This window comes from Stomoxys calcitrans, chromosome 1 (genome assembly GCF_963082655.1).
Source record: "Stomoxys calcitrans chromosome 1, idStoCalc2.1, whole genome shotgun sequence".
NCBI classification, from domain to species: Eukaryota; Metazoa; Arthropoda; class Insecta; order Diptera; family Muscidae; genus Stomoxys; species Stomoxys calcitrans.
The window spans coordinates 210115053-210129310 of record NC_081552.1 but is presented as its reverse complement, the minus strand read 5'-3'; the positions used below and the strand labels follow the sequence as shown (position 1 = coordinate 210129310).

Genomic DNA, 14258 nt, shown 5'->3' with positions numbered 1-14258 from the left:
TAAATGCTTCAATGTTGTCTTCCAATGCGGCAATTAAAGCGAGCTTGTCTGCAGACATGAGCTGTAACATAGCCCAACAAAAAATTTGACTATTTTGACGGTAAATCGCACAGTCTAGGCGGTCCCGAATGTGAAATAAAACGTTCACCGATCTCGCCTCTCAATAAATCCATTGTTACTCGTGCTGTGTGGCATCTGGCATGTGGCACCGTGTTGTTAAAACCATGTGTCATGCAAATCAAGCTCTTCCATTTTGGAATATATATATATAGTGGGGTCCTAGATGAATATTTCGAGGTGTTACGAATGGACTCGCTCGTGTCAGCATGCCCTAGTGTAAAGCCAAGGGGCAAACAGCGATTGCCACGTTGGACCCCAAAGCTGGTTGGTCTACGGAAGGACTACAGAAAACTCTTCAACAGAGCAAAAGCCACAAGAGCACCACACGATTGAGACATCTATAAGGCTGAGCTAAGAAATTATAAAGGCGAGCTGAGAAACGCTCAGAACAACTCCTGGGAAGAATTCTGCAGCTCTGTGGAGGATACATCTGAGGCTTCTAGTTAGAGAATGTATGGACAATGTCTAGTGGGGAAACACTAGAAATACTCGTTGATACACATTTCCCGGGAAATTCTCCAATGGACAACGTGGCGCCAGAAGAGGTTGTCACTGGCATGCATTCGTCGGAGGCTATTAGGGAAATTGTATCTGAGCCGAAAATCCTTTGAGCGATAAAAAGTTTCGACTCCTTTAAGTCGCCAGGATGATGTATCACCGGGTGAATTACAAACTGTGTCTGATAGACTGGTTCCCTGTCTTATGGACATATACTCTGATTGTATCAGAATATCATACGTACCTGTGGTATGGAGGGACACGTAGATCATTTTCATTCCGAAAGCAGGAAACCCACACGAAGGCGAAAGATTTTCGTCCTATTAGTCTGTCATTCTTTATGCTGAAAACTCTTGAGAGGTTGATAGAGACATATCTTAGGGGAAAGAAAGCAAATCCACTGAAGCAGCCTTTCACGACCTAGTCGGCTACATAGAGAGTTCTCAATGGTTACATAGAGGGAATATACAATGGTAGCATTTCTTGACATTGAAAGTGCTTTCAATGATGTAAAACCGACGTCAATCATGAGGGAGTTGGAGTTTCTAGATGTCAATTTTACCGTAATAAACTTTATTAATAACTTACTTAATTACGACAGGCTTGGGATCTTTGGATCTAAAAAGAAACACCTCAAGGAGGTGTACTCTCTCCTCTACTCTGAAAAATAGCCATTAACAACATATTATTGTGTCTGGAAGAAAAAGTCTTAAAAGTGATCGCGTATGGTGATGACGTAGCAATTGCGATAAGGAGAAAGTTTACCAGCACTCTAAGAGATATACTTCTGGAAGCTCTACGTGCAACAGTAAAGCGGGCTACCAAAAGTGGTCTAGGTATAATTTCGTGCAAGACAGAAGTAGTTCCTTGCAGTAGGAGATACAAGTTGCCTGCAGTGGAACCTGGCTCCTTGGGTGGAGAGAATGCTCCATTTACAAAAAGCGCAAACTACCTGGGTGTTTTGCTGGACAGGAAATTGACTTCAAATCCAACATTTTGGAAAGGGCAAGAAAGGCAACTCTTTCTCTAAACACCTGCAAGAGAGCCATTGGCAAAAGTTGGGGGTTTAGACCGCGTGTCATTAGGTATATACTGCAGTTGTCACACCTATAATGCTATATGGTGTTGTGGTCTGGTGGACGGCGCTACAAAAGTCCACCTACTACTCCAGACTTAACCGGATCCAAAGGATGGCTTGTTTGTGCATCACAGCCGCACTGAGGACGACACCATCTGATGCACCGAATACAATGCTACGTCTTATGCCTCTGGGCATTGTAGCTACCCCAATTGCAGCGACCACTTCTGTGAGGTTGAGGGAACTTTCTCATAGGTCATGTGGCGGCTACGGGCACTGTGTTATCCTTGATACAATATCCGATGTTTCAGGCAGTGTTGATTGCACCATATCTGAGCCGCTTTTAAATAAATAGAACTGTACCACTATTCCTGATAGAACTGATTGGAGCTACGATTTCCCTGATAACAGAAGTTACATATGTAGATTCCTATAAGGATGGTTCCAAACTAAACAACCAGTTGGGATTTGGGGTGTACCCGAAAGATCTATAACTGGTGATATCGAAAAGGTTATCCGACCACTGCAGTCTTTATCAAGCGGAGATCCTTGCAATTAAGGAAGTGATGGAATGGCTAAGATATAATGTCATTACGACGATTGGCATAAATATCTTCTCAGACACCCAAGCAGCCACTAAATTCCTGAATAACGTATTTCTGAACACAAAAATCGCCTTCGACTGTCGCAGAACTCTCAACGAGATGGCTGAACAGTTCAAAATTCACCTGTTGTGGTTATCGAGCCACAGAGATATCCCAGGGAATTGTAAAGCGGGCGAGCTTCCGAGACTAGGAACTACCCTACACAATGCAGGGATACTGGAATCTGTGGGTATGCCTCTAGCGACATGTAAGCTAAGTTTTCATGACTAGGCCCGAAGGACAACGAATGATAGATGGTCACAAAAAGAGGGGCTGTGAGCATTCCCAAACTATGTGGCCTAATCTAGATGTGAAGAGGTCTACTGCTTTGCTGTCATTGGCTAGAAAAGACGTCTCAGTCATTGTGTCCGTCATGACAGGTCACTATGTAATCCGAAAACATGCTGACAGACTGAAGGTTGCCAGTAACGGCTTTTGGTATCAATGGATCAAAACGTCTAAGTTAGTCTGATGGCAAACTGCCACATAAACTTAAACTATCTTAAGGGCTCAAGAAATTAAATCGCGAGATCGGTTTATATGGGAGCTTTATCAGATTATAGACCGATTCGGACCTTACTTAGCACAGTTGTTAATAGTTATAACAGAAAACTACGTGAATTTCAGCCAAATCGGACAAAAATTGCGGCTTGTAATATGGGAGTTTTATCCAAATCTGAACCGATATGACTCATTTGTAATCCCCTATGACCTACATCAATAATAAGTATCTGTGCAAAATATCAAGCGGCTAGCTTTACGCTTTCAGACAGACGGACCCACATAGCTTGATCCACTCAGAACGTCAAGACGATCAAGAATATATATAATGGGTCCTGAGATGAATATTTCGAGGTGTGACAAACGTAATGACCAGATAAGTATGCCCCCATGCTATGGTGGTTGGTATAAAAATTGCCCCAATCCAACCAACTTCTTCACTAAATCAGTTTTTGCATGAGTTGGGCAAAGGCATGTTTTTACTTGGCCATATGGGAACACATTCTTAGTTCTGGTACATTATTTGTGTATAAAGGTTTAAACATCTCACACACATTTTGTGTTTGGTTTATAATTTAACCTTGAATCGTCTTACAAACGATTGCAAACGAACAACGCTTGCAAATTATTGAATTTTATTTTAAAAATGCGTACTCTGTTAAGAAAGTTCATCGCGTGCTGCTTCCATTTTATGACGATGCTCAGTTTTTGCTCAATGGGTAAGCAGAAGTGTCGATTTTAAAGTAAATATCAGCCAGAAGCATTGCAAGAATTACCAATGCATCCAGATAAATTCACAGCTTATGGTGCGGTTTATGGGCTGGTGGTACCATTGGGCCATACTTCTTCAAAGATGATGCGAATCGTAACGTAACTGTCATTGGTGATCGCTAACGTATGATGATAACCACTATCTTTTTTTTTGCCCAAAATGCAAGAGCTTGATTTGCATGACGTGTGGTTTCAACGAGACGGTGCCACATGCCGCACAGTTGGGTGAACATTTTATTCACTTTCGGGACCGGCCAATTGGCCGCTTTTAGACTATTTATTATGGTGCTATGTTAAAGCTAATGTTTATGGAGACAAGACGGCTTCAACTGGCGCATTGAAAGATAACATTGAAGCATTTATTCGTGAGTTATCTGCCGTAATGTTGGAAATATTTAGTATGCCAAAATTTTACTAAACGGATGGACCATTTGAAGCGCAATTATTTACATGAATTAATCTTCAAACATTCAATTATATGGACCGTACTATAGATTCACATAAAGGTATCATGGATTTTTTCTGAATTTTATGTGATTTTTTTTTTGAAAAAAAAAATCAGCCTTTAAATTCAAATTACTTTGTAGAGCAATAATTCAATATAAAATTTGCCCATAAACATTTCATTAGGGAACTGCATTGATATTTCTCTCATTAAGTGCTGTCCGAAAGAAATTTAAGCTCAATGATAAGGACCTCTTTTCTATTGCCGGCTCGCCGTAGAGGAAAAACACTTAGTAGAGAAGTTTACACGACAGATAACGTAACGTAGATTAATTAAAAGTATCGCCAGTACTAGTAGGGTATTAAAACCGCTGAAAACCTTTTCTCATGTTCTCGCCGGTATTTGAACCAAGGCGTTCGTCGTCAAAGGGTTTCAAGCTGACCTCTGAACTACGCTGGCCCCTTGTGAAGTAATATTGCATTAGCTCCAAGAAATTATCATTGTTTGATTGAAAGTGCTACTAATTCTTCACCCGTTAAGTGAAACCTTTAATCGGTAGTAGATTGAAGGCTCACAATTTTCGTATATAGAATTACGAGTATATTTTTAGATAAAATATAGAACAAAATATTGCTTCGGCTTTGTTATATGGAAAAAGTTTACATTAGCTCATACCATACGTGCTAGCATCATGCAAACCCTTTCCATTACTGGCATCCCCTCGATCCAACACAATATGAATTGAAATTTCAACAAATACATTTTTTTATCTTGCTTGATGGAAATGTTAGATAAACAATATTGAACTTTGCTACACTTTGAAGTTTCAACGCCATTAAAATATACCAATCATTTCATCCATCCATCCATAACTTGAATATAAACACAAATATGTGAATATTGAAATATCGAAATTGGGAAGAAAAAATCAATATAAATAAAATATTCATAAATTAAATTTTAGTCAATAGTGTGAACAAGAAAAAATTATATCGCCAAAATACCTGGATGGAATATTGATACCATATATCATAGCAAGAAGAAGAGGCGAAATTATTTAGCATAAAAATAGCCATTGATTGTCTCAAATGTTATGAAAAAGAAAAACAAAAATAATAAAATAGTGATAAACAAGTAAAAGTGTGCTAAGTTCGGCCGGGCCGAATCTTATATACTCTCCACCATGGATCGCATTTATGGGACCAGCCCCCCACACACTAAATACCCCTTAATAGGATATGTAGTTCGATCGGGATAATACGTCAATTAAAACAGAGGTCTATGCCAATAATATACTTCGTAACTAATGTTGGTATAAGGATTCAAGTATCTGGGTCATGTCCTATAAAATTTTCTCTAAAGACAAAATTTCTATGAAATTTTTTCTAAAGCCAAATTTCTTTGAAATTTTCTCTAAAGACAAAATTTCTATGAAATTTTCTCTAAAGACAAAATTTCTATGAAATTTTCTCTAAAGACAAAATTTCTATGAAATTTTCTCTAAAGACAAAATTTCTATGAAATTTTCTCTAAAGACAAAATTTCTATGAAATTTTCTCTAAAGACAAAATTTCTATGAAATTTTCTCTAAAGACAAAATTTCTATGAAATTTTCTCTAAAGACAAAATTTCTATGAAATTTTCTCTAAAGACAAAATTTCTATGAAATTTTCTCTAAAGACAAAATTTCTATGAAATTTTCTCTAAAGACAATATTTCTATGAAATTTTCTCTAAAGACAAAATTTCTATGAAATTTTCTCTAAAGACAAAATTTCTATGAAATTTTCTCTAAAGACAAAATTTCTATGAAATTTTCTCTAAAGACAAAATTTCTATGAAATTTTCTCTAAAGACAAAATTTCTATGAAATTTTCTCTAAAGACAAAATTTCTATGAAATTTTCTCTAAAGACAAAATTTCTATGAAATTTTCTCTAAAGACAAAATTTCTATGAAATTTTCTCTAAAGACAAAATTTCTATGAAATTTTCTCTAAAGACAAAATTTCTATGAAATTTTCTCTAAAGACAAAATTTCTATGAAATTTTCTCTAAAGACAAAATTTCTATGAAATTTTCTCTAAAGACAAAATTTCTATGAAATTTTCTCTAAAGACAAAATTTCTATGAAATTTTCTCTAAAGACAAAATTTCTATGAAATTTTCTCTAAAGACAAAATTTCTATGAAATTTTCTCTAAAGACAAAATTTCTATGAAATTTTCTCTAAAGACAAAATTTCTATGAAATTTTCTCTAAAGACAAAATTTCTATGAAATTTTCTCTAAAGACAAAATTTCTATGAAATTTTCTCTAAAGAAAAAAATCTTTGAAATTTTCTCTAAAGACAAAATTTCTCTGAAATTTTCTCTAAAGACAAAATTTGTTTTGAAATTTTCTCTAAAGACAAAATTTTTTTTTGAAATTTTCTCTAAAGACAAAATTTCTTTGATATTTTCTCTAAAGACAAAATTTCTATAAAATTTTCTATGAAATTTTCTCTATGAAATTTTTTTCTCTTAAATTTTCTGATATCGGCAGGGGGGTACCTAGGGGATCGCCCAGCCCTAAAACCCCTTAAAATAGGTTTATTTTACGATCATGACTATATGGGACTCAAATGAAGGATATTCGGCATTAGATTACGAATATGGTCAGGAAGTAGGAATAGGCTTTATAATTTATTGATAACGGAAGGGGGCGTATCCTCTACCGTTACCCCAAAAACCCCACCCAAACTCAAAAGTGGACTGATAGGGACGATATTGGTATCAAATGAAAAGTATGCGGGAGTTGATAACGAATCTGGCATACAAATTCAAATTCGAAGTATAGGGGGGTCACCCCACCCCCACAAAAACGCCCAAAATGGACACATTAGCCAATCACGGATATATGGGATTCGGTTTGTTTTTTCCGTATAGACTGAAAAACGGTAGAACCGATTTTCTCGAAATTTTTTGCTATATTATTTTTCAATATCGGACGGGGGACGGACCCTTTACTTACGCCAAAAACACAACCCAAAGTCAAAAGTAGACCGCCCGGGACAATATAGGTATCAAATGAAAGCTATTAAAGAGTAGAATACGAGTAAGGTATTAAAATGTATTATGGTAATACATTTAACTCCCCCAAACAGACATATTGGACGTATTCGGGAGTAGATTTCGAATCTGGCATACAAAATCAGATCGAAGTATAGGGGGTCACGTCACCCCTCAAAAACGTCATGAGACCCATTATGACTATATGATACTTGGCTTAACTGATTTTCTTAATATATTCATACATTGTATGCGTTTATCTCGATATCGGATGGTGGCTGATCCTCCCCCTCACCCCCAAAACGCCACCCATATCCGAAAGTGGTCGGATGGGCACAACAAGGGTATCAAATGAAAGAAATTGGAGACCAGAAAACGAATATGGTATTAAAATTTGTGTCCAAATACCCAGCGGGCCTCCCCAAGCCCAAAACTCTTCTAAACAGATATATTCGAAGTTCATGTCAATATGAAAAGTATTAGGCAGTCGATTACAAATATGGCATAAAACATTAGATCCAAGTAATGGAAGGTCGGCCACCCCCTCCCCCCCCCCCCCCAAATACCCCCAAATGGGCATATTAGCCGTTCATGGTTATATGGGACTCAAATAAAAGGTTTTTGGGAGTAGATTACGAATATGACATTAAAATTTGCGTTTGAGTCTAGGTGGCGCTTTTCCTCCTAAAGATACGTCAAATGGGTTATTTGACCCATTATGACATATGGGACTCAAATGAAAGCTATTTGAGAGAAGAAAACGAATTTGATATCCAATTGTGGAGCCAAATGTTTTGGGGTACCCCCTTAACTGATCATCATTTCCGCTAGGAATAAAGAAAGAATTTGATATCTATTTACAGTGCAAAGTGCCGGTGGCCACCCCAGTCCCAAAACACCCTCTAAACGGTTCATGTCTACCGGCCATGGCAATATGGTACTCAAATCAAAGGAATTTAGAAGTGCAGCACGAATTTGGTATCCACATTTGAGTCAAAATGTCTGACTCATTACACTAATTTTTAAAAACACCAGGAAACGAGCAAGGGAAAACTTCTCACACATCAATGAGTGCTTTCCGTTTCAAGTTTCAACTCAAAGATAAGGGACCTTTTTTTATAGGCGAGTCCGAACGGCGTCCCGCAGTGCGACACCTCTTTGGGGAACATTTTTAAAATGACAATGCATGGCATTGTGCCTCGCAAATGTCGCCAACATAAGGAGGGGATAACCACCGCTTTGTCCGATGTTCTCGCCAGGACTCGAACGCGTTCAACGTCATAGGCTATAATGGCACGAATTCGATATCCGCAATCAGGGCGAAGTTTCCCCACACTAAATAGATATTAGAGGAACGGGCCCGGTTCAGCTAGTTTTCTCTAAAGACAAAATTTAAACTTTTTTGTTTTGGCTCTATAACCCAAATTGCCAATCGTATTAAAAAATATTGCAAACATAAATCGCCCTTATTTAATGACATGTAGCCCGATTTCAACAAATATAAAAACTATTAGTAATAGTGCAGTAAATATTTGTTTTAAATATGGTCTCAAAGAGCCACCCTCCCACCCAAAAAGCCACCAAAAAAAAAAACCATGTCTAATTTCTGCCACTCTTTGGCTCGTTATGACTTTTTCTTTCTTTCGTATATATATAGCATGGTTTGTTTTGAAATTTTGTTTGTTTATATTTCTGTTCGCCGTCCATCGTCTAGAATTTCCCGATTTCAATTGATTTGTGCCAACATTTCGTGAATGGCGTTGTTAATTTATAAACAATTTTGCAAAGTATTAATAGCTGTCAATGCGTGTATGTGTGTGCGCTGCTTGTATTGGTATTAGTGTTTGTATTTTTCATCAGCTGTAAAAATGTATTGGAAATTATTTATTATTTGGCAGTTAATAAGCGTGGCGGCACAACACTGACTAATTGGCCAGTTTATGAGTGAGCCATATTTTCATTTTATTTTATTTTGCATAGATTTTTCCTTTACAACTTTGTTGGCTCAGCCACCCACCTGAAGTGTGTTTCTTTGGCGTAAATATTTTTGATTTATTTTTCACAACACACGTGGAACTGAAAGATATCGATCCAAAACACTAAGCAACATCAAATAGCTGTACAATAAATTTTTTATCTTAGTATTTATATATTTCAAATTTTTCTGCGTCACTGATTGCTGACTGACGGACTTATTGAGTGAAAGGCCACAAGTGCTAGAGGTTACACATAAAAGAAAATCTCAAATAGATCGAATTCAATTGGGTTCATGCTGAGGGTTGAGATCAAGACCAAATCTTTAGAATTTTGCCTGCATTAATGACTGAAAAGTTCACAACAAATAGCCTTCTAGTAAAAAAATAGAGTTAATGCTAAATGTTGCATGCAAATTATAGTCAAAATGTTGTTCAAGTCAAATTCTGAAGACAGAGTGGTGATTTAAAAACCCGCCCCTTGCAACTACCGGCCTACAAAATGGATAATCGCAATCGGTTTATTGTTAGGTCTGTGCAATAAAAAGTAGGAGCATTCCAAAAATTTAGTGATACTTCTATAAAACCCAATCGATTCCATTACATGTCCTTAAGTCGTTTCAATTCTGGTATCGTATGAAAACCTAACTTTCGGTACCGTTAGATGAAAATCAATTTTAATGAATTTGGATTAATTTGCTGTGCTTTATCTATAAAACAAGTAAAAGCGTGCTAATTTCGGCCGGGCCGAATCTTATATACCCTCCACCATGGATCGCATTTGTCGAGTTCTTTTCCCGGCATCCCTTTTTAGGCAAAACAGGATATAAGAAAAGATTTGCTCTGCTATTAGAGCGATATCAAGATATGGTCCGGTTTGGACCACAATTAAATTATATGTTGGAGACCTGTGTAAAATGTCAGCCAATTCGAATAAGAATTGCGTTCTTTGTGAGCTCAAAAAGTAAAATAGAGAGATCGGAGCTGTATCGGGCTATGGACCGATTTAGACCATAATAAACACGTATGTTGATGGTCATGAAAGAATCCGTCGTACAAAATTTCAGGCAAATCGGATAATAATTGCGACCTCTAGAGGCTCAAGAAGTCAAGATCCCAGATCGGTTTATATGGCAGCTATATCAGGTTATGAACCGACTTGTACTTTATTTGACATAGTTGTTGAATGTAACAATAAAAAACGTCTAGCGAAATTTCAGCGAAATCGGATAGGAATTGCGCCCTCTAGAAGCTCAAGAAGTCAAGTCCCCAGATCTGTTTGTATGACAGCTATATCAGGTTATGAACCGATTTGAACCATATTTGGCACAGTTGTTGGATATCGTAACAAAACACGTCGTGCAAAATTTCATTCCAATCGGATAAGAATTGCGCACTCTAGAGGCTCAAGAAGTCAAGACCCCAGATCGGTTTATATGACAGCTATATACGGTTATGAACCGATTTGAACCACAGTTGGCACAGTTGTTGGATATCGTAACAAAACACGTCGTGCAAAATTTCATTCCAATCGGATAAGAATTGCGCCTTCTAGAGGCTCAAGAAGTCAAGACCCAAGATCGGCTTATATGGCAGCTATCCCAGGTTATGGACCGATTTGAACCATACTTGGCACAGTTGTTGGATACCATAACAAAACACGTCGTGCAAAATTTCATCCCAATCGGATAAGAATTGCGCACTCTAGAGGCTCAAGAAGTCAAGACCCAAGATCGGTTTATATGGCAGCTATATCAAAACATGAACCGATATGGCCCATTTACAATACCAACCGACCTACACTAATAAAAAGTATTTGTGCAAAATTTCAAGCCGCTAGCTTTACTCCTTCGGAAGTTAGCGTGCTTTCGACAGACAGACGGACGGACGGACAGACGGACGGACGGACGGACAGACGGACGGACGGACAGACGGACATGGCTAGATCGACATAAAATTTCACGACGATCAAGAATATATATACTTTATGGGGTCTCAGACGAATATTTCGAGTAGTTACAATCAGAATGACGAAATTAGTATACCCCCCATCTTATGGTGGAGAGTATAAAAAATAATTGAGCCAAACATTTGATAATAAACCTCATTTTCCTTTTCTTTTTCCTTTCTGTGCAGACCGATGAAGACAAATCGCCCACAACACCATCCTCTCCCAGTCGTGAAATCAACAAACTCAAGGATCAATTGGAACAGCAGGCTATACAGACGCGTCAGGCTTTGGCTCAATTGATGTTGGTGCGAGAGCAATTGATATCAGAGACAAATGCCCGAATTGAGGCACAGGTAAATAAGATAAAAAATTTAAAACAGAGCCGGTCTAAATTTTCAATGTCCTTGCCTTAGGCTCGAACTCAACAATTGCTGCAACAAAATCGCGAGCTGCTCGAACATTTGGCCTCTCTGGGGGCATATACCGAGCAACAGGCGCCTGGTTTGACAACGGCTAATATAGGAATGGCACCACAGGTGAGTTCGACTCAAAGTTTCACAACATTCATATAAATTTGCATGGAAAACTTTTTAAGAAATTCTAACTTTTTTATGTGCCTAAAACCAAATTTTGCATGTTTTTGCCATATTGTTATATTCGTTATTTAGCTTTAAGTTATGTAACTTTAGAGACAAACTTTAAGTTTTCGAGCTTTGCTGTGTTTTGAACAGGGCTGCGAAGTCTCACCCTCGACTCCGTCCCCGGGTCGGAGTCTAACTCGGAGTCGGGGTAGTAAGCCGGAGTCGGAGAACGGTTCGGAGTCGGGGCAAGCGTGCTCAATTTCGCAAAAGCTGCGAAATGACAGGAAATGCTTTAATGTCTAATCTTCCTCACATGCCCTACACATGCTAACACTTGCCCCACCGGTTTTGCATAAGTGAGCTCGTAGTCCTATGTGTCCCATTATGATACCCAAAGCTATTCTGGCCTCCTACTTACTTCCTTTCAGTAATAGCCTCGTGTTTTCGCGATCCGGATCGTCGTCCTATCGACTGCTTCGCTGTTCCACAGGTTTCGTCCCCCATGCACTTTACTCGGAATACGTCGCCCCGAAGGGCTTCGAGTAAACCAAGTTTATTGACAGCATTCCCCTGGCCTTCACTGTCAAATCGTCTGCTCTTTCATACCCCCCTACGCCGCAATGGCCCAATGGCCCACACGCAAGACATGTAGATCGTGCCATCCTCAGAGGAGGTGTTATTCTGCTTTTTACACTCCAAGACAGTTCGTGACCTTACCGTTTTGGTTGTTATTGCCCCGATGGCCTGTTTACTGTCCATAAAGATGTTCACACTTGACCCCCACCTCACGCATTCAGTGTTCGCCCGAATTTCCGCCTCCAGAATCATGTTATGGTCAGACAGTCGAATACAGATCTCAGTCCCTGCGCTCTCAGTGTTAACCTCAAGGCCCACTCTGTCCTCTAGCTTTGATCCATCTGTGTAGCATTATCTGCCAAATGGCCATACCAGAGTTCCGTGAATCAAAAACTGTGCCTCTGGCAACAGTGCCTTGCATTCGACCTTAAGCGTTGTCTCAGGTATCCGATCGGAAGTCTCTTCTATTCCTTCCAGATTTCCTATCGTTGCCTCGATTATACCGCGATGGTATGAACTGCTCCTATCGTCTATCCATTCGTCCATCGCCTTAAGGTCTGATAACCGCAGTGGCTGCTTCACACTTAATCTGTAGTTCTATGGGTCGGATATCTAGAATAGTCTTCAGGGCCCTGGTGGTCGTGTTTCTCATCGCTCTGCCTATGCCAAGCCGACATATTCTTTGAACCTGTTGTATTATCCTTTCCTTGTTCTTTTTCTCCATCGCAGTCCACCAAATTACTGACGTGTAAGTAAGTAAAGGTCTAATCACGCTCTTGTAGAGCCATTGGTCTTCTCTGGTATCCGATCGGAAGCCTTTTCTATTCCTTCCAGATTCCCTATCGTTGCCTCGATTATACCACGATGGTATGAACTGCTCCTATCGTCTGTCCATTCTCCATCGCCTCAAGTCTCATAGCCGCAGTGGCTGCCCCACACTTAATCTGTAGTTCTATGGGTCGGTTATCTATAATAGTCTTCAGGGCCCTAGAGGGCGTGTTCCTCATCGCTTTGCTCCCACCAAGACAACATTTTCTCTGAACCTATTGTATTATCCTTACCTTGTACCTTTTGCTCATCGCAATCCACCAAACTACCGATGCGTAAGTAAGTATTGTTCTAATCACGCTTCTATAGAACCAGAGGATTTTGGGCAGTGTGAATATATGGTCCATGGTGGATTTACCAGGTCTAAAGCCGCATTGATAGGGCCCAATTATCTTATTGACTTAAGGTTTTAGTCTTTCACACCGTACACTCGAGAATATCTTGTATGCGATGGGGAGGAGACTTATTCCTCTGTAGTTGGCACATTCCGTCTTGTCTCCTTTCTTGTGTGCGGGACATAGTATGCTGAGGTTCCAATCATCTGGTATGCGTTCTTCTAGCCAGATTGTGCAGATAAGTTGATGCATACGCCTTATCAGCGTATCGCCTCCGATATTAAATAGTTCAGCGGTAATTCGTCGGCTCCTGCTGCCTTGTTGTTCTTTAGTCGGGTCACTGCTACTTGGACCTCATTCTGACTAAGAGGTAAACATTCGTTACCATCATCATTGATTGGTTCTGCTGTATCCTCTTCGCCGCCAACGTCGGACACTAGTAGTTGGGTAATATTTTCTTTTCATATCCTCAGCATGCTATCTATGTCAGTTACCAGATTTCCTTCTTTGTCTCTGCAGGAGATTGTGCCTGCACCAAAGCCATCGGTTTGATGTTTAATTCTTTGGTAGAGTTTCCGCACTTCATTCTGATTCGTGTATATCTCAATTCGCTTACACTCACGTCTTTCCATTTCCTTTTTCTTTCTGCGGAATAGACGTTTCTCCTCTCTCCTTTTCTCCCGATACCTCATCTGGCTACGTTGCTACTGATTGCAGGGTTGCTCTATATGCCGCATTCTTGGCTTCAGTACATATATGAGAGCTATATGTAGATCTGAACCGATTTCTATAAAATTCACCAGCAATGTCGAGAGCCAAGAGAAAACTCTTCGTGGCAAATTTCGAGAGAATCAGTTTACAAATGACCATTTTATTGCATTATTACTGCAAATCGGACGAACGTATATATG

The 14258-nt window shown here is 39.1% G+C and overlaps 1 protein-coding gene across 7 annotated transcripts in view; it reads left to right on the top strand.

Annotated features, from left to right (window-relative positions):
* LOC106092952 (capon-like protein) overlaps positions 1-14258 on the top strand; it is a 977840-nt gene that overhangs the window by 936892 nt on the left and 26690 nt on the right. For all 7 annotated transcript variants that reach the window (XM_059361277.1, XM_059361272.1, XM_059361274.1 and 4 more), the window contains 2 exons: positions 11213-11380; positions 11441-11563. In XM_059361277.1, the coding sequence (XP_059217260.1) occupies positions 11213-11380; positions 11441-11563 (291 nt within the window). The remainder of the gene's footprint in view (positions 1-11212; positions 11381-11440; positions 11564-14258) is intronic.